The 17,721-nt window shown below is 47.0% G+C and overlaps 2 protein-coding genes across 3 annotated transcripts in view; both read left to right on the top strand.

Moving 5' to 3' along the window:
- The first annotated feature begins 519 nt into the window (after positions 1–519).
- On the top strand, positions 520–8,933 carry rhoab (ras homolog gene family, member Ab). Its single transcript, XM_040193374.2, has 5 exons — positions 520–666; positions 4,718–4,875; positions 5,688–5,808; positions 6,523–6,653; positions 6,759–8,933. Exons 2-5 carry the CDS (start codon positions 4,720–4,722, stop codon positions 6,930–6,932), a joined length of 582 nt encoding a protein of 193 aa, XP_040049308.1. The 5' UTR covers positions 520–666; positions 4,718–4,719; the 3' UTR covers positions 6,933–8,933.
- Positions 8,934–15,322: 6,389 nt separating this feature from the next.
- Positions 15,323–17,721, top strand: part of sema3h (sema domain, immunoglobulin domain (Ig), short basic domain, secreted, (semaphorin) 3H) — a 124,074-nt gene continuing 121,675 nt past the window's right edge. For both annotated transcript variants that reach the window (XM_040193327.2, XM_040193326.2), the window contains exon 1: positions 15,323–15,955. In XM_040193327.2, the coding sequence (XP_040049261.2) occupies positions 15,856–15,955 (100 nt within the window). In that variant the 5' untranslated portion in view covers positions 15,323–15,855. The remainder of the gene's footprint in view (positions 15,956–17,721) is intronic.

Genomic DNA, 17,721 nt, shown 5'->3' with positions numbered 1-17,721 from the left:
GGGAGCTCGGACGTTCACTGCTGTCTCTTAAGGCCATTACGAGAGAAACTTTAATGGGCTCAATTAACTGTGATTAGGCTACGAACACAGTCCTTATTCTACGTGCGGCAACACCAGCGTTTTGGGTAGTGTCTTACTTGTTAGTTTGTCACTTTCGTTTCGTTAGAAGCTAAAGTAAATGTAGTGTTTATGATAAACGCTACATTTAGTTTTGCTTCTTTATCACCGGGACCAAACCCACTTGAAATATAGAACTATTCGTTTCACTGTGACTCGTGTTGGTGATAGTTAAAGAAAGACTAAAGCAGATTATGTAAAATTACAAAGCGTTAGCATTGTTACAATTGTTTGTACGTTACAACATAATCATCCACAATGAATCTTAAAACACAGGTTGAATAGCTCCACGTAAAATAACTACATTTCCATGCCGTTGATGAGGCGGTAACTGGTCCGCGCGCTCGTGCCCGCGCAGGTGTGGCTCTCAGGCTCGTGCACGGCACCCCTCCCCCCCAGCTACAAACTACAAACCCTGGCGGCGCGCTCGCGTGAAGTAATTCATTGTATCAGCTTGAGACGGGAGGAAGCAACGAGCGACTCGCCTGCTCGGTAACTCTGCACCGGGAAACCACAGAAAAACCCCACAGCAAGCCGCATAAACTGCAGGTAAACCACTTTCCGAAGCGCCGGTTCGCTGTGCTGTGATACTCATCTCGTATCGTTAAGTTTGAAAGCCGTCGGGGTTGTTTTAAAAGTTGTCCGCAGCTCCGAGAGGCCGTGCTAGCGGAATCTAAGAGCTAGCGAGGTAAGCTAACGTTAGCTTCCCCCTGACCGACCGCAACGCCGCTTCCGCACTTGCCCCACACACACACTCGCCCCGCGCAGAAAACCGCCGCATTGTGAGTTAATACTCTCAGGCCGAGTGACCTCGGGGAGACTCCACCGACGGGCCGTTTGTACCCCGCGGAGAACTTGGCTGCCGCTTTATAAATGTGACCGTGGGGACCGGCCTAGACTCGCGAGCCGGCCGGAGCCGAACAATGAGGCTCTCTTCCGGACCGGGCGGCTTCCCGGCGGCTCGGCCTGCGCCCCTCGGACGGTCGCTGGCGGTAACGATAGTTAACGAAATATTAAACTCGGTTGGCCGTTTGTTTCCCGCCCACATGTCAAACCCCGTAAAGAGCGAGACACGGCGCTTTCCCCCCCCCCGCGCTGCGATGCTCTCGTGGTGTTCGGTTATCGGAGGGAAGGCTGCGTACGTGTTTCCTCGCGTTACGCGTCGGTCTTTAGGTTAAACGTGTGTAACGTGGGTCCCGGTGTTTGGTTTGGATCGCGGCCGCCCGCCCGTTCCCACACTGCGGACACGCCAGCCATCTGTTGCCTCTGTGTGATGACGCCATCTTTCTGGTGACCCACCCAGTGGCTCGCTGGTTCGGAAGCCGTGTTTGACCCAGACACTGGGGGCTCTCGCGGGCAAGAGACGCGTCCTGTTCGGCCGGTGGGACACGCGAAGCACCGGTTGACGTACGACCGGGTCGTCCAGGTGTAGAGGATCAGACCGCGTAGGTCAGGTGACCCTGACGAAATGACGATCATTACATTGTGGTTGAGCATAAGTATTGTTGACGTGACGGTCTGGGTGCAAGTTGTTTTCATGCGACACCATTATCTTACAGGACCAACAACATCTACACTTGCATCCTAAAGAGGGTGTTGCTGAAACGGCTGGAGAATATTACAATTTAAAAAACATTTCACTGTTCCCCAAAGCAGCTGTAATAACGTTTCTTCATGAGAGCTGCCTTTAAGGCCCCATGGCATGAGACAGAGTTGTTTCCATAATCGTCACCCTTGATGCCGTTGATTTCATTTAATGTCAGGATTTCTTTTTTGCCAGTGGCAGAGGACCCCTGGGAATATGTGTATAGGCGGGACCAGCTGATTTCTTTTTTTACCTTATTTTCGAGGTGCTAATCCTATTAAAAGTCCTTTATCCCCAGGGGTCATTTTAAATGACTATCAGCGGAGTTCATTGTAGTCTTAATGGTCCACTTTTATAAGCCATTGATGTTTTTTTTATGCTTGTTGACAAGGATCTTCTTGAGTCTTTGACTATCGCACAGATGGACGTTGGTGAAGGTCTAAATTAGCGGTATGATTTATCTGGTTAACTTGAAAGTTGAGGTCTCCCTTACTTGTTGTGGCTGTCATTTTGATTGGTCACATTGTTGCATAAAGCCAAATCAAATAAAAGGTCACCACAATGGATTGTGTCACTATGATTCTTCGCAATAATGGGTTCATTGGAAATATTGCCGCCCATATGCTCGCATGTCATGGCTGCACAGCAGCAACACCTGCCCAAGCTTCTGTCAAACTGCCAGAAGATTGCGTGGGCCATTTCCTGGCATGAGCGCGCAGACACACGGGCCTTTTGATGCATGTGTGGGGTTTTTCTAAAGGACATCCTGATGAATCACCAAGCGCAGCGCCACCATTTTATTAATACTGTTAAAGCTGTGCCGTGCAGAATGAACATCGATCCCCAGGTTAGGTTTTTCACCAGCAATCATGCCGCCACCGTTGCGTTGATTATTGATGATTTCTGTGGGAGTATCATTAGCAATGCATTTGTTTTTACGGTGACCTTCAGCATAATGCGTAAAATATTAGAATCCGCCCCGTTTTTTGGTCCTCCTGTTGCCATCGAGTTCTCTGCTCTGGGTAGTGTGTTAATCTAGTGTTGACGTTCTCTAATCGGCTGGTATAGGAACCAGGGATACGGCTCACGAAAACATCTCGGCCCTCCCCTCCCAAATTCTTCGGCAAGCATATTTTAGCAAGACAGGAGACAATGAATGTGAGACATTTTTTAAATGCATGAGACACGAGTTGTGTGTTCAGACACAACATTCTCGTTTGCTAATGGACATTTTCCTGTTTTCTTGTGCACGATGGGCCCCTCCTGTTATGTTGTTTTCATTGTACCCCTGTTGAGAGTTTTTCCTACATTTTTAATCCAGGAAAAGGTTTAAATACAAATTTATTAATAGAGCGTTACACCCTGAAAACTAGGTGCTGTTTGGTCTTATTACTGATTACAACACTTAAAAAATCTTCTAAATAAATCTGTGTCATTTTAAGGATTTACAAGCACCTAGAGAGCGTTTGTAGAAAAGGAGGCCACGTTGTTATTTATCCCGGTTCCCCCGCTGGTCAAACGTTTTGAGCATTGACCACAGTCGCCTCGAGGCCATAGCCGCCCCCATTTCTGTCTTTTTTTACACTGAGTGGATGGTCTAATCTTCTTTGACACTGCTGTCCTACTTTGAGTATTCATCTACCATACATAGAAAGTATGCAGCACCTCAATGGGCTAATGGGGGTTGAGATTTTAAGTCCATTATAATCAACTCTTCTAGTTGTCTGTACTGACTGTAATGCAAATAGTATGGCCCGTGTGCCACAGGACACATGTTACCGCCCAGATGTGGTTTAGAAAAGGGCCGGGTTGTTTTCCATCAGAACGGGGACGAATCTGCTGACCCGAGGATAACGACTCCAGCCAGCACACGGTTAACGGTAGCTGCAAATGCAATAGAAACTGCTGCACCGACAAAAAAGGAAAAGACTTTAAGGGGAAGTAAGACAGACCGGAGGCACGAGGCAACGGTCTCATGCAAGGCAACTTAACGCCTGCTGCCTCCAGTATCTTGTTTTAAGGGGCAGAGGTGACACACGAGGCGGTTATTGAACTTGGAGTGGAAAAACTTTAGCTCAGCTGATGCGTTTCAGAAAGCGCAGCGGAGGCGTCGGGCGACCGGTCTTCACGCCCACAGCCGACTCGCTGGCTTGGCGGTGGAGGAACGTGATGGACAGCGCACAGAGCTGCCCCTCTTCAGAGGGAGGAGGAAATGAGCCATCCGGGATGTGATTTATTATCCTCTCTACACGGGGTGCGCTTGTCCCAGTGTAGTCAGTACACAGTGTGTGTACTGTGCTGATACAAAAGATGGCTGCCATGGATGATGGGCGGTGTTTGATGTGTACTGGGTGAATAAGGGGCCTTTTATACACCATTCCCCGACTATTTCGTGTTTTAAGTTGTGGTTAATCGCTGTTGTCGTCAAATCTTAATTCTCGATCTTAATTATTGTCATTCTACAACCGATTGAATTGTGTTCTCTTTGTAAAATAGTGTTTCCCAATACGTAGTGACCAAGATGCTATCAGCAAATGACAAAGGCACAAGGCCACATGACTCTGTTGGATCATTTACTGTCATGGCTTACTTGAACCATCTCTTTTTTAGCTATCACGCCCAAAATATACCAGACAGAAATCACACATTCTTAAGATTCCATTTTTCATTGCACAACCACCTGAGAAGCCCCGAACGTCACATTGAGAGCCCCTGATCTTCCAGCTCTGTGGTTAAATGTGTCATATGTTGCGCGTGTGCTACGTGACTCAGTCTTGCTTTCACTGCACAATTGCTGCCATTATCTGTGCGTGTGCGTGCGTCGGCGTTAGTATGCACCTCTGTGTATATTGACACTAACTTTGCATTGTTTTGCAAGCAATTGCCCCGCTGTACGTTAGCCGCGGCCTGTTTCCTTCTCTTGTCCTGGAAATCTGCTGTAGCAGATGTCCTCCGTAAATGTCCTGCTTCTCACGGGGCTCCTTGATCACAACCTCCTCCTCTGTTTCCCTCCAGGGATGGCAGCCATCCGCAAGAAGCTGGTGATAGTGGGGGATGGTGCTTGTGGAAAGACCTGCCTTCTGATCGTCTTCAGCAAGGACCAGTTCCCTGAGGTCTACGTCCCCACTGTGTTCGAGAACTACGTCGCCGACATAGAGGTGGATAGCAAACAGGTGAGGCCAACGCAGGGATTGTGTGGGTTCAATTTTTGGCCTCTTGTTTGTTTGGTATAAAATGCCCTCAACTGCTGTACAGACTCGAGCGTCTAGTTATTGATATTACAAAAGCAAAACAAACTAATGCTTTAATTAATTGCAAACCTTTCATTCCCCCCAGAACCTGCACATTGCAGCTACGACAATATATTTTCCTCTGCAGTGTGACGCCAAGGTTCCTAATGTCCTCGGGCCAACTCGTCAGTCGTACACCCCCATGCCCTGACCTCGTTCTGGGTTAATGGGATTGTGGGACGTTGCGTCTTTTATTGGCTGATTGACTTCTAACTCCTTCTCGTCAAGCGTCACTGTTTGGCTTTTCAGTGCTTTCGCTCAGTTTTCAAACCGTCCCCGTCAGTCTGTATCGCACCGGCCTTGTTCCAGAGTTTCAATCGGGGGTGAAGAAATATACAATATTTATTAGACTTTTAAAAAGGCTCCTATGTGCCATTTAATTCAAATGGAATCTTATTTAATTTTATAAAAACATTCAAAGAACATTCTGCCATCATTACGATACATTTGAATAGCTTTTCTTTATTATACTCACACATTTTCATCCTATACTGATCTGCCTCCCGGTGGAGTGAGAGTGAGTCTGTCCATTTTATCATCGCTGTCACGGCGAGGTCTGCTTGTTTATCACCTCATTTATTGGTTGGCTGCAATGTGAAAGTTTTATGCTGGTCAGGATGGCGTATTAACGTCTTTGTTTTCTCCCTTGCCACACTCCCGTGCCCTTCACCCCACCCTTGACGTGTGTCTGTCAGGTGGAGTTGGCGCTGTGGGATACTGCGGGTCAGGAGGACTACGACAGGCTGAGACCTCTCTCCTACCCAGACACTGACGTCATCCTCATGTGCTTCTCCATAGACAGCCCCGACAGCCTGGGTGAGTGCAACCCACTCGCATGTATGAGCCCCGGCGTTGGGGTCCGTCTCCGAACCACGGAGCCGCACTGACGCACCTACGCAAATGACTTGTCAGGCCTCAGCAGCCAGCGCTGCAGTAAAACCCGTCGGGTCTTTTGTGTCAGCATTGTGATTACGCACTTCAGTGAGCACGTGGAAAGGTGGTAAAACCAGACATGAACTCCACACCGGAAATTACAGACGTAGCTAAACAAAGGCTTATTGTGCTATAACTTTATTATTCATTACATCTCTTGTTAAACCACTGTTTTTGCTGACTAAGCTGGCCGGGGGTTCTTTTTCCCCATCTGATACAGATGAGATATGGAGGCTCTTTGTAATTTGTCTTCAGAAGCAGAACAGAATTTTTTAGTAACTCTATTTAAATTGAGTCTTTTGTAGATAACCAGAAGCTTGTGATTGAACTTTTTTAACTCATTTAACAAACAGGTAATTGCTGTGCCATCACATATTTCATCAGCTGTGTTTCCATGTTTTCTGCTGGCACCAGCATTCCTTATGGGTTTGTGGGATTCTGTAAGTAGGTTTTTGGTATTTCCTGTGTTTTGAGTGAGACCACAAAAAGATAAAGAACGGGCTTAGAAACGCGTTGGATAGCTCTCTCCCCTTCTTTCCTGTTCTAATAATAATTAGTATTTCTTTCTAATCGCTTTTCTTTTTTTTTTCTTCCCAGAAAACATCCCAGAGAAGTGGACCCCAGAGGTGAAACACTTCTGTCCCAATGTTCCCATTATCCTGGTTGGAAACAAGAAGGACCTGCGTAACGACGAGCACACGCGCCGAGAGCTGGCCAAGATGAAACAGGTACATTAATGTCTGGTCCTCATCGCTATTTGGAATTAGTTTGAGTTATCGACACGTTTCAACGGTCTCCTGAACCTTCTCGCCGTTTGTTTCTTCGTCCGATAGGAGCCGGTGAAGTCTGAGGAGGGCCGGGACATGGCCGGCAGGATCGCGGCCTTCGGCTACATGGAGTGCTCCGCTAAGACCAAGGACGGCGTGCGGGAGGTGTTCGAGATGGCCACCAGGGCGGCGCTGCAGGCCCGCCGCGGGAAGAAAAGCAATAAATGTGTCGTGCTGTAAAATGGCCGACATATTTGGACTGTTTTCACCCTGGGCTTCTGCAGCCGGGGATTGGGGAGGGACTGGGGATTACTAGACGGGGAGGGAGGGGAGGGGGGTGCAGCAGCAAGAAGAAACAAGTGCAGTAAATGACTACCGCTGTAAAATGGCTGTTTGTTGGACTGAATTGACCCTGGGACGTGGAGCGGAATGGATGGGTGGGTTTGGGGGGGACGACTACCGCTCAACCATTGGGCTCTTTGCCAGAGTAACATCACGTTGGGACCTTTACACCAGCCACCACATATATGCTGGTGCATTTTATTTTATTTTTTCATCAAGCCACTTACAGATCTTCGAATTCATTCAGTTTCCAGTTAATTACCGGGCGGTCCAGATTGTGTTCCCTATGAACAAACGAAAAGGTTTAGTTTCCTGCCTGGAGGCCTCGATGCAATATGGGGGCGAACAGGGCTCAGCCAATGTAGACCACAGGACTGGGAGGACTGCAGCGCTGATCAACCACGAGGGATCAGCGCCCAAAAAGTAGACGCATCCGCACTAAACTTCATATCTTGTTCTTCTCAAATCTTCAATTTGTAAAATAAGACATTCGACTAAACTAAAAAAAAAAGCCGGTCCTGTTTGTTGAACAAGTGGCCACCTGCAGCCGGGTCTTCTGGGTATTATCATCATCAGAGTGGCAGGGAGCCACGTGCTCACGTGTCCGGGTACGTCGCTGCGGATAATCCCGCGCTCACGGTGACAAGCGCGCTGAGCCGTACTCCCGCCGGAGTGCAGCTCGCGCGCGGTTTTGAGGGCAGCTGAAGTCAGCGCTGGTTGCAGAGCTGCTTCCTGTGCGTCACGGCTTGAGCTGTTCGCCACCTGGATTCCCCCTCGCCGCTTTAAATGTCAAACATGTCACCAGGAGGGTTTGCAGAGGCATCATGGCGCCGATCAGCTGACCATTCGTGTCCCCTAGGCGGTCTCCGTGGAAGTGGCAGGTTAATTGTGGTCCGGCTGGATGACCCACGGTATTTTTCTGTCCCACATCAATGGCCGGACCGAGGAGGGAGGAGAGCCCTTCTTGGTCCACACAGCCGAATATTGTGTTTACAAGCATCCCCACACATTTGGGATGAACGAATGGGATGAATTTTCTTTGTGTAGGCAGGTGTAAAGGTCCAGTGTACCGTTCTCCAGAACTAGTCGATGGTGTTCTAGGATGTTATTCAGCGGTAGCGGTTGGCACCTACCATCTGCTTGAATAGTTCCACTCCACAAGACAAACCTGACACGTTTTTAATCTTTTCTGGAGATGCCAGAATGGTCAGGTTGGGCTGTAAAAATAAATAGAGCTCTTTGTCACGGAGTGGCAGCTTGAGCATTTGCCATTTGACGGTCTTCATCTCTCCTGAGTGTTGATCCCTCCCATTCCTCCTCCTGGCCGAAGGGGAGGAGCCTGTTCCAGAAACTTGGTCTTGTGTCGTTTTTTTATACTTTTATTTCCTGCTTTTAAAAAGAAAAAGTCAAAAAACATGTATCAGTATTTAAAAATAAGAGGTGGAAGACTATGGGACTGCTTACGTGTCGTCGCTTTGGTTAATTCTTTTGTGCTTTTACCGGGATTTTCTCGGATGATTGACGGGTCCATACGACAGACTGTTAATCATCTCTGCTGTTGTTGGGCAGTGCGGAGAAAGGCCGGCCTCTCGGCTGCCTGTAGAGCATCGCCAGCTCGTCTGCTCGTGAACACAAACGTGGCTGAAAAAGACAAAGGAAAAACAATAAGTCTCCTTATGTACAAATTTTTATTTCTACTTTTATTGTATTTTTAAAATCCTAATTTTGGATGCTGAAGCAGAGATGTAAACCAAGCGACCGGGAAAAACCGAGCTGTACGCAAAGTCTGTAAATATAGAATGTGGGTTTGTTCATACTAGACTACACACACGCACAAGACTGGAAACTGTATTTGTAAACTAGCTTTGGTTTGTGTAATAAATGACTTTCTATAACACAGCTCCTGTTTCTTGTGGTCTCGGCGGGGTGGAGAAGAGCTATTCAGTTCAATCAATACACGTGAACTATGAATGCATAGAGATGGATGAACGTGACACACTGACCCCATGTGAAGCGACCGATGAATATAAAGAGTTTATGTAACCGGCAGCAAAGTGTCCGCAGAGACTTCCAACCACGAATGAAATCCATCTTAATTCTGATCTTTTTCTTTTCAAAGCCCATTTGGTTGACTATGAGCTCCATATAAGTACTGCATGCTGACACAACTGCATTTTAATTAACTGAGTTTTAAGATAATGTGCTCATGGGTTATTTTGCATTAGTGACGGTTGTAGCTGTGGGTTTTAACTGCAGATTGGTAAAAAATAAAACCCCTCTGCAGCAGTTTGCTTGGACGAGCTGCATCGCAGAGCCCCATCTGATCACAAACCAGGGCCAGCAAATGACCCTCACTGTGAGAACTGTTTATTCTATTTTCATGTCTCTGCCTGTCCATATAAACGATGCTGTAAGAATTAACATTAATTCGTATCTAAATGGAGCCTCTCACAAGATCATTGCTGCATAGCGTGGAGCGACTCATTTCACTGCACCACCAGCCGGGGGACGAGCCAGCGGCTCCGCTGCCGGAGAGGAGCCAGTGTGTGGGATGCCGAGGTGAGGCCTGTGTGGGCCGAAGCTGGATGCTGTGGAGCGATAGCGAGAAGCTCGGAGCTTGTGGACCTGCTGCGGGACCCACAATGCACTGCGGCGGTTGCGTAAGGGCCGAGCGGAGGCGTGAGAATCCAGGAATAAAGTGGATGTACGAACAGGATGCCGCGCTCGCAGCGACCTCTTGGTATATACAAATATGTACGTTGGCTTCACTGGGGATGCGGTTCATTCCGCTTTCACAACTGATGTGGTCCCGATAGCTTCTGAAATCTGTGACTTGATGCCGATAAAACCATCCTTCTGTTTTCGCTTCCACAGCAATACTGCAGCGTGGACACAATAGGGAGGAAGTATTGGTATTCATGACGAGGGTATTTCAAGTGTCCTGAATTGTGCGAAGCATAAACCGTGGGGACGCATTTAGAGCGGAGGCTGAAAAACAGCAATATTAACAATAAATGATCCACGGATCTTTTCGGATTTTTTATGAAATATGGTGTTTTGCCCCATACATTCACAGCGCTACAGGAGGCCTGTGTGAGGAGGAGGAGGAGGAGGAGGTGTAGCTGTGGGCGGGTATGAGAGGAAACAAGAAGTCCGTCTGTGTGAAAATGACAGAATAACCTTACAGTGAAACGCCTCACTCTCGGCCTTCTGAGAAGTGAATTGTTATCTCTAAGAGGAAATCTGTGTGATGGCTTTCCTGTGACAATGCATTATGAAATACTGTATTTGGCTAGAAAATGTTCTAAAACCATAATGAATCTGTCACAATATGGCTTTTATGTCATTCAGAATCATCCAGTATGGACATGCACTGTTTCTACTGGAGAGGTGGTGTGGAAACGTTTAACCAGTAAAACATATTATTTAACCTGTGAGAAGCAGATCGGTAGAAGTACCTCAGATGTGTACTTGAGTACATTCCAGCGTGACGTCCACACAGATGGTGTCATAACACGTCACAGAGATTCTTCGATCTTTATCTTTCACATCACATGCAGCCATGTAGTCATCGCAATAAAGACACGGCCCGGACGATGAGTCAACAACTAAAACCTAAAGAGGCCGCTTGTTGGTGGGTTACCTCAGTCCCAGCTATTGTGTGAGGGACATCCGTCACTATTCTGCTGTGAACGCTGTTCCACTGGTGGAGGGAGGGTGGAGGATATCTGTGGCTTTCTCGAGAGACATTTAGCATGAAGTCAAAGGGGAAGGAAGGAAGTTCATCACTGGCTACTCCACCCAAAGCTGGTGGCCGGGCGTCATGTAAGACACAACGCCGCCCGTGAGGCAACACTGGCGGAGGAATGAGCCGCAGAGACGCTGCTGAGCGGCGACGTGGCTTCTCCACGTTTCTTCCTCCCGGTGCCTCACCCTGTTTCTCTCTCCCTCTCTCCCCGCTGCTCCGTCGGCCTGCCGGGGAGCAACAGCGCGCGGTGGAGCTCAACCGCCGGATTTATATACCGGTCTATTTTTAGCCTCTCGCGAGCCCAACTATTTTTAACCAATATGAGCTCATCAACCACCGGACTCATCCAATGGGAAGAAAGGCAGAGGACGGGGAGGCCGTCCAATGGGAGGGAGCGAGAGGAGCCGAGGGGGCGGGATATAGGAGAGACTAGCAAGTGCAGCGAGGGAGGAGACGGTGACAGACCTCTCACTCTGCCGCTTTGCAGCGCACCACGTACCACGAGTCCTGCACATTTCAAAGCTAATTCAAGGCCCAGACAGGCAACGCATTATCTCTCAGAAGGCTCCATTCTCAGAAGATAAAAAAGAAGCATTCTGGTAGAGCTGAAAAAAATCATGTTCTAACAACCAACAATCTAACAATGACAGTATTTGTCATTTTGATTATGATAAATACAAGGAATGACATTAAATCTGTTCAGTCCTTCAATTGCAAGATCGGCGGTTTGATCCTCGGATCCACTAGTCCATATCGATGTATCCTTGGGCAAGATACTTAACCTCAAAGTGGTTCCTGCTCAATGAGCAGCTCAAGGCCACAGATCTTTTGGTTTACATACAGAGCTGCTGCATTGCGTGAGAGAGTGAAGCTTCTTTCTTTTATTTTGTTGGTCATCGTTGAATAGACGATCTTCGCTGGTGACTTTGGACTGTCTCTGCTGATGTTCGTGGTGTATTTTTTTGTTATGACTTTGGGAGCGAGGCTGTGAAAAGGATTGCCCCAGGACAGTGAGTCACGCCTACACCCACCTATTCCGTACATTCCAAAAGGTTATTTTTAGGCTGTCTGCACCGAAACACAACGCCCATCTGTGACGGTTCCTCTGGTGGTACAAGTTTATAATCTCCGTGACACATACTTAAAATAACAGGGTTGACCACAAAATGTAGTTTCTCAGGCTTTCTGGGATTACTCAGCCACGGTGCTGGTTCTATTTCGCTGTAGACTCACTATTGGCTGACGTTAATCTTGCAGCGCGCTCCCGACAGACGCGCCCCCGCAAGAAAGCTTCCAACGTGACGGAAGCGCGCAGGACGATCAGTCAAACCCACCGCTCCCCGCAGAACACGCACGCGTAAAAGCCCTCACGTCTGTGGAACTATTCAAATCCATACGACTCTCTGGGAATGAATCGAAATGGCCCATGTTATAATTATGCGGCCCTTTAAAGAAAAAACCCTGTAATCGAATATCACGGCAAAGGAATACATTATAGATGACTGCTAACAATACATGTGATCACTATAGATACATAGTAACTACGTGAAGTATAATAAATAACACCATATTTGTGTTGTCTGAGTATTATTTGATGTGTAACAAATTCGGGCAAGCATATCATACATTACACATATATATTTATAATATTAGATGACGATAATATTATAACATCTACCCTCTAAATATTTTCCTCACAGTATTTTATGGTAAAGCAATGTCTTAAACATTGCGTGAACCGTATTTAATGCATGCGCGTGCTCTCTGACAGGTGTACAGTCGTACACTGGCCTCTAGTGAAATAACGCTGTCATTACATCTCACGTGCAGATGCAAGCGTCGCTTCTCCTCTTCTGCGACGCTGAAGCCATCGTGACGGGGTTTGTTGTATATATGCTCCGCTAAATGCGCCATCGGAATTACTTAAGAAACAAGAAAGTCTCGTTAGATTCGCTCGCCTTGAAGTTCTCGTGAGAATTCAGTTTTTCCCGAAGCGCGAGATTTTAATCAGGCGAGCGGCGGAAGAAACGTAAGATGGCAGCACAGTCCCGCGTGTGCGAGGCGACGCACTGCATGTTTATCACCTCGGTTCGTTCGTGAGAGACACACGTGACATCTGAGTAAGGTTTTGGTCGTTCAAACTCACGTTAGAATTCGACTCTCATTCTGCAGTTATTTGCCTCGCAATAACATTCAGAAATAAAAGGACTTTGACGTCATTATGTCACAGTCGGAGTATTATCCCTGCAGAGGATTACCACCTTACACCAATGATAAATACTATTTCATATCTCCTCTTAGTGGTGCTGCTATATGTGTGCCGCAGCTATTGTGTCTGTAAACTGGCTCTTATAAAACGGGTTTAGAACAAATAATACTAACGTTCACTTCACTTCACTTTTGCTGTCTCTAAACAAGACAACCAGTTGCTACCACCCTCATCTCTAATACGACAATTACTCTTTCGGTGCCATTACGCAACATTTTAAGCGAACAGGCTAAAATCCCCTATTATTCAATTAATGCTTGTTTGCGTCTCCTTACCAATTTACTTACACAACCACAACTATCATATACACTGTGAATTAGTTACATTAGGGTTCATATCAGCATGAAAAGGAGGCGCAAACCTCATGAAAGTAAGCAGACGGAACAACACGAGGACAATAAGATACTCATTAAATGATTCTCACAACCTACCAATCCCAGTGAATGCACACGAGTTAATGTGTGTGTGTGCGTGTTTGCAGAGAATGGCAGCGGCAGGATCTGAGGCCTGTAACCATCACGACAGCGGGAGCTCATCCGCTAATTCACTAATTGACGTCACTTGTCAGAGACAACGCCGAAGCTTTTTTGTTCACCCTACCCGGGACGCCATTAGTTGTAATTAACAGGCTGACTGATCAGGTAAAGTTGGCGAAGAGCTTCTAATTATCCCGTCTGCATGAGCCGGCAGTTTAGGACCTCCTTGTATATTAGATGTATGGCGGGAGCTTGAAGGTAGAAGTAGAGGTTACGAGTCTGTTAAATCTTTTCTCCTCACGAGTGATGCACATGGCGACATGCAGCAGAAGGAGTGGCTTTGCCCGTAGAACCAAGCGCCTCCCCGCATTATCTGCATGCAGAACTCTTTTTGTTTGGCTGTAAATCAGGCCGAATGACGCTTCTTGTTACGTTGCAGGTATAAAACATGCAACGAGACTCAGGGAATCGCGAAAAAAACTGTAATATCAGTCTCTCAGACTATGTATTATCTTTGCAAAAGGCTGTACATTGTCAGACGAGAGATTGTTGAGTCTTGTGTTCGTCTTCTTGTCACATGCAGGATTTTCATCAACTGAAAATGAAAGTGAACAAAGGTTGATTGACAGGTGATCCTGAGATCAGGATGACGGCCACGGTAGAAAACCGCAGCCACGAGAGTGAGAGGTCAGCAGGAAAAACCTCCAATACAATAAGAGTGATGACGATACTAAAAATGTATGCGTTGTTCGTTACGCTGAGCAAAGACACATCGTCTGTGGGGATTTAGGGAACAATGGAGTTTTGTTGAGCTGCGGAAAACATCACTTTACCAAATTAAATGGGCGAAATAAAATACTTAATGTTAATCTTCATCAGCGTCTTGCTCAAGGTCCTCCGGCAGGGCACGGTGCCATCAGCCAGTCTGTGGAACCAAGAGGCAACTTCTGCTTCTCCTGATGAATAATGAGGAAACTTAACTAACAAGCGGTTTGCTGAGCTCTGCCTTCATGTGAGCTTGTGTAGACACCAGGTTACAGGCCTTCTAATCCTATAATTAAACTGCTGGCTGATATTGCAACAAAGGAAAACCTCTCCTAATTATACAACGTACAAATGCAAACAAGTCTGCAGAATGAATCATTTAGGAATCATAAATCCTTGGAGAGACTATATATACTTGTTAGTTTGCTGCAACCTAAATTCATTATTTATCCCCGAGAATGAATAAATTGTCTCTGTTGGCCTGCTATTGAACTCGAAGCCGGTGAAAGATTCTGCCTGTGCTGCCGCACCCCAGCGAGCAGCTTTCTAATGAAAATAACACGAGCTTTAGTGGTTGCATTTGGGTCGGGACTGGAGCCTTTGAAAGTAATGACTGATGAAGAGACGGAGTGAACGGTTACATGTTACTTGTAATGCACTGCGTATCGACCTTTACACGGCCTGAGCTCCTCCTCCAAGCAGGAGCCTGCTGGCTTCTTATTTTTTAACTTTTCTTTCTTTCTATTCTTGCTACCAAATCAAGCATTGTTGAGATTCAACTCTGTCTAAGTTTGCTCTGTTTGTGTGCCTGATGGAAGGTGTTGTGTGAGAGTACTGGAGGCAGCGAGGGGGAAAAGGAAGTGAGCGACGGAGAGAGTGAGACAAAACGGCAATAAAGATGAAAGCCGATTTGTCTCTTTCGTTTCAACTTTAACTAGGTTTTCCCAAAGGAAGCAATGAATGGGCGCGCATGCCGGCATTGCAGGGTGGCCACAATGATCTGGGATCTCGCTCCCTCCGCCTCCCAGACAGAGTGAGGGAGGGGAAGGGAGGGAGAGAGTGAGCGCAGTCACATGCAGAGAGGAGCCGGGACCAGAGACAGAACAGGAGAGAGCTGTCAAGCTGCGAGGAGGCAGCGCAGAGACGACTTAGTTCTTTTTTTTCTTCCTTGGAATACATTTTCCCCTCCGACCCTGAAGCCCACACACACGCACACACACACACACACACACACACACACACACACGCTAGAAAAAGAGATATAAACACACAAACTTACAGATGGTAAAGAGTGTGAGCAGTGAGTGTTTTTTCAGGATCTGGACGTATTGAAGCCTGACTAACACAACAGTTTGGATTCAGCATCTTTGCCACTTTGACTTGGACTTAGCGGCGCAGCAACACTTTGGACTGAGAGTGCGTGTGTAGCTGTCTCGAGTGTGCGCGAGTGTGTCTCTGGATCTGGCGCGTCCCCTGAACGCGACGCTGAGATTTGGGCTCGCGGCGAGTCGGGCACTTGTTACTGTGGTGGGTCTGCATTTGTGTGTGTGCGTGAGGAGCAGGATGAACTGGCCGCTGACGGCGCTCCTGCTGGCCCACTTGGGGGCTTCCTTAGCGGGGGCATGGAGAGCATCTCAACCCAGACTGCAGTTCACACACTCCGGTAAGAGGCTCTTTGTTACTGGGGCTCTTTGCTCTCAATGTCTCATGCATCTGTTGCCCTGTCATTCTCTAACACACACACACACACACACACACACACACACACACACTCGTGCAGGTGAATCAAACGTCTCTCCTCATCATCACCTCGTCTTCCCTCACTGCACATGTGATATGCGACATGTGGATCGCAAATGATCCCTTGTCCCTCCACCTGTTTTGTTCCGCTGTCTCGCTGTCCTCCACCTCTGCAATAAACTCCGTATGATTCATATTTCTGTCCAAAAGTGGCATCGTTTAAGTGCTCATTTCCAACACACTTGTAACGGTAGAACGTTTCCTGGATTACACATTCAGAGGGATTTTCCTAATTTTGACATAACTAATAATTTAAATTATTTGTAAACTGTGTTTATTTGTACAACTGTAGTGAAAAGCTGCTTATATTCTCTACAATATACACCTGATAACACTATGACAGAAAGAGTAGACCAGGTCAAAGTTTAACAGAGTCGCTTTTGTCCGCATATTAGATGTTGGCAGAGGACTCCGCTATTAAACTTCTCACCAAAAGACATTGTCCCTGTTATTTCCAACGGGACGGAACCTCCTGGGGATTTGGAATCCAGTGTCAATGTCTCTTAGTTCCAGTTACTATCAAATAAATAATAACCGCATGGCTCGAGTCCAAGATCCGGATCGGCATCAAATGAATTGTTTCTTGGCCTCGGGCCAATCTGTCCACCACGGTGGAGTCCAGGCCGAGGTCGCTGGAGAAACACGCAGACACACACAGGAACTCCATCATTTATTCGCTGTGTAATTACAGCTCTTTAGCTACTGGATACATTGATCATGTACTCTGATGTGTTGCAGCCGCTCTTTATGCGCGTTTGAACGCTCATGTGCGGTTGGATTGGAGCAGATGGGTCCAATCTTCTAACTCGTGAGTAGGTTCGCATCATTGGAGGATGGGAGGGGGATTAGAGGGGACTTGGTGGAATTGGTGAATCCTGCAAACAGCATCTGAGCCATGTGTTCTGTTGTTTGGGTATAACTACTGTGACGGTCCGAACTAATGAGATCGCAGAAATCTGCATAATGGAAACCAGATTTGTGGTGTGATCCTCTGAAGTCTGAGCCATATTCACTACGAATCACCTTCAAACTAAAAACTTCTCTGAGCCTTTAGTCACGCTCACATAAAGCCGTGTTTATGGCTTTAAGAAACAAACTGATTACACGTTATGACAAACACAAAGTGTGTGTGAAGGAGACGCGATGAGGCTGCAGTCGGCCGGTCGTGACCCAGAAAGCACCGAGAGAAGGAAAAGGGAAACCTCGTCAGATTCTCCCAGGTGGGAATTTAGCTCTAATGAAAGCTGATTGTGATAATGTGGAGAGCTGCTGAAGTAGCCGTGAGTGTGTGTGTGTGTGTGTGTGTGTGTGTCTTTGTGAGCGTGCAAATGTGCCTGTGTGTCCTTTAAGTGTGTGTGTATCTTTGTGTGGATGCATGAAGTATGTGTCTGTGTGTCGTTGAGTGTGTGTGTGTGTGTGTGTGAGTCTAAATACAGCTGTTTGGGTTGGTGTGTTGTGTTTCTGCTCATGGCTTTGAACTAGAAGGGTCGTTTGTTTGACTGTGTGTGTTTTATGGCAACAGGCGGCGTGTTCATCATTGGGAAGAGAACAGAAAGAAATATGGGATGCGTGTGTAGGGTTTGTGGCTTCCACCATTAAGTCTGTCTGTTTGTGTGTGTGTGCGTGTGT

This window comes from Gasterosteus aculeatus, chromosome 2 (assembly GCF_964276395.1).
Source record: "Gasterosteus aculeatus chromosome 2, fGasAcu3.hap1.1, whole genome shotgun sequence".
NCBI lineage: Eukaryota > Metazoa > Chordata > Actinopteri > Perciformes > Gasterosteidae > Gasterosteus > Gasterosteus aculeatus.
The sequence above is the reverse complement of the archived record's forward strand: the minus strand, read 5'-3'. Positions and strand labels throughout refer to the sequence as shown.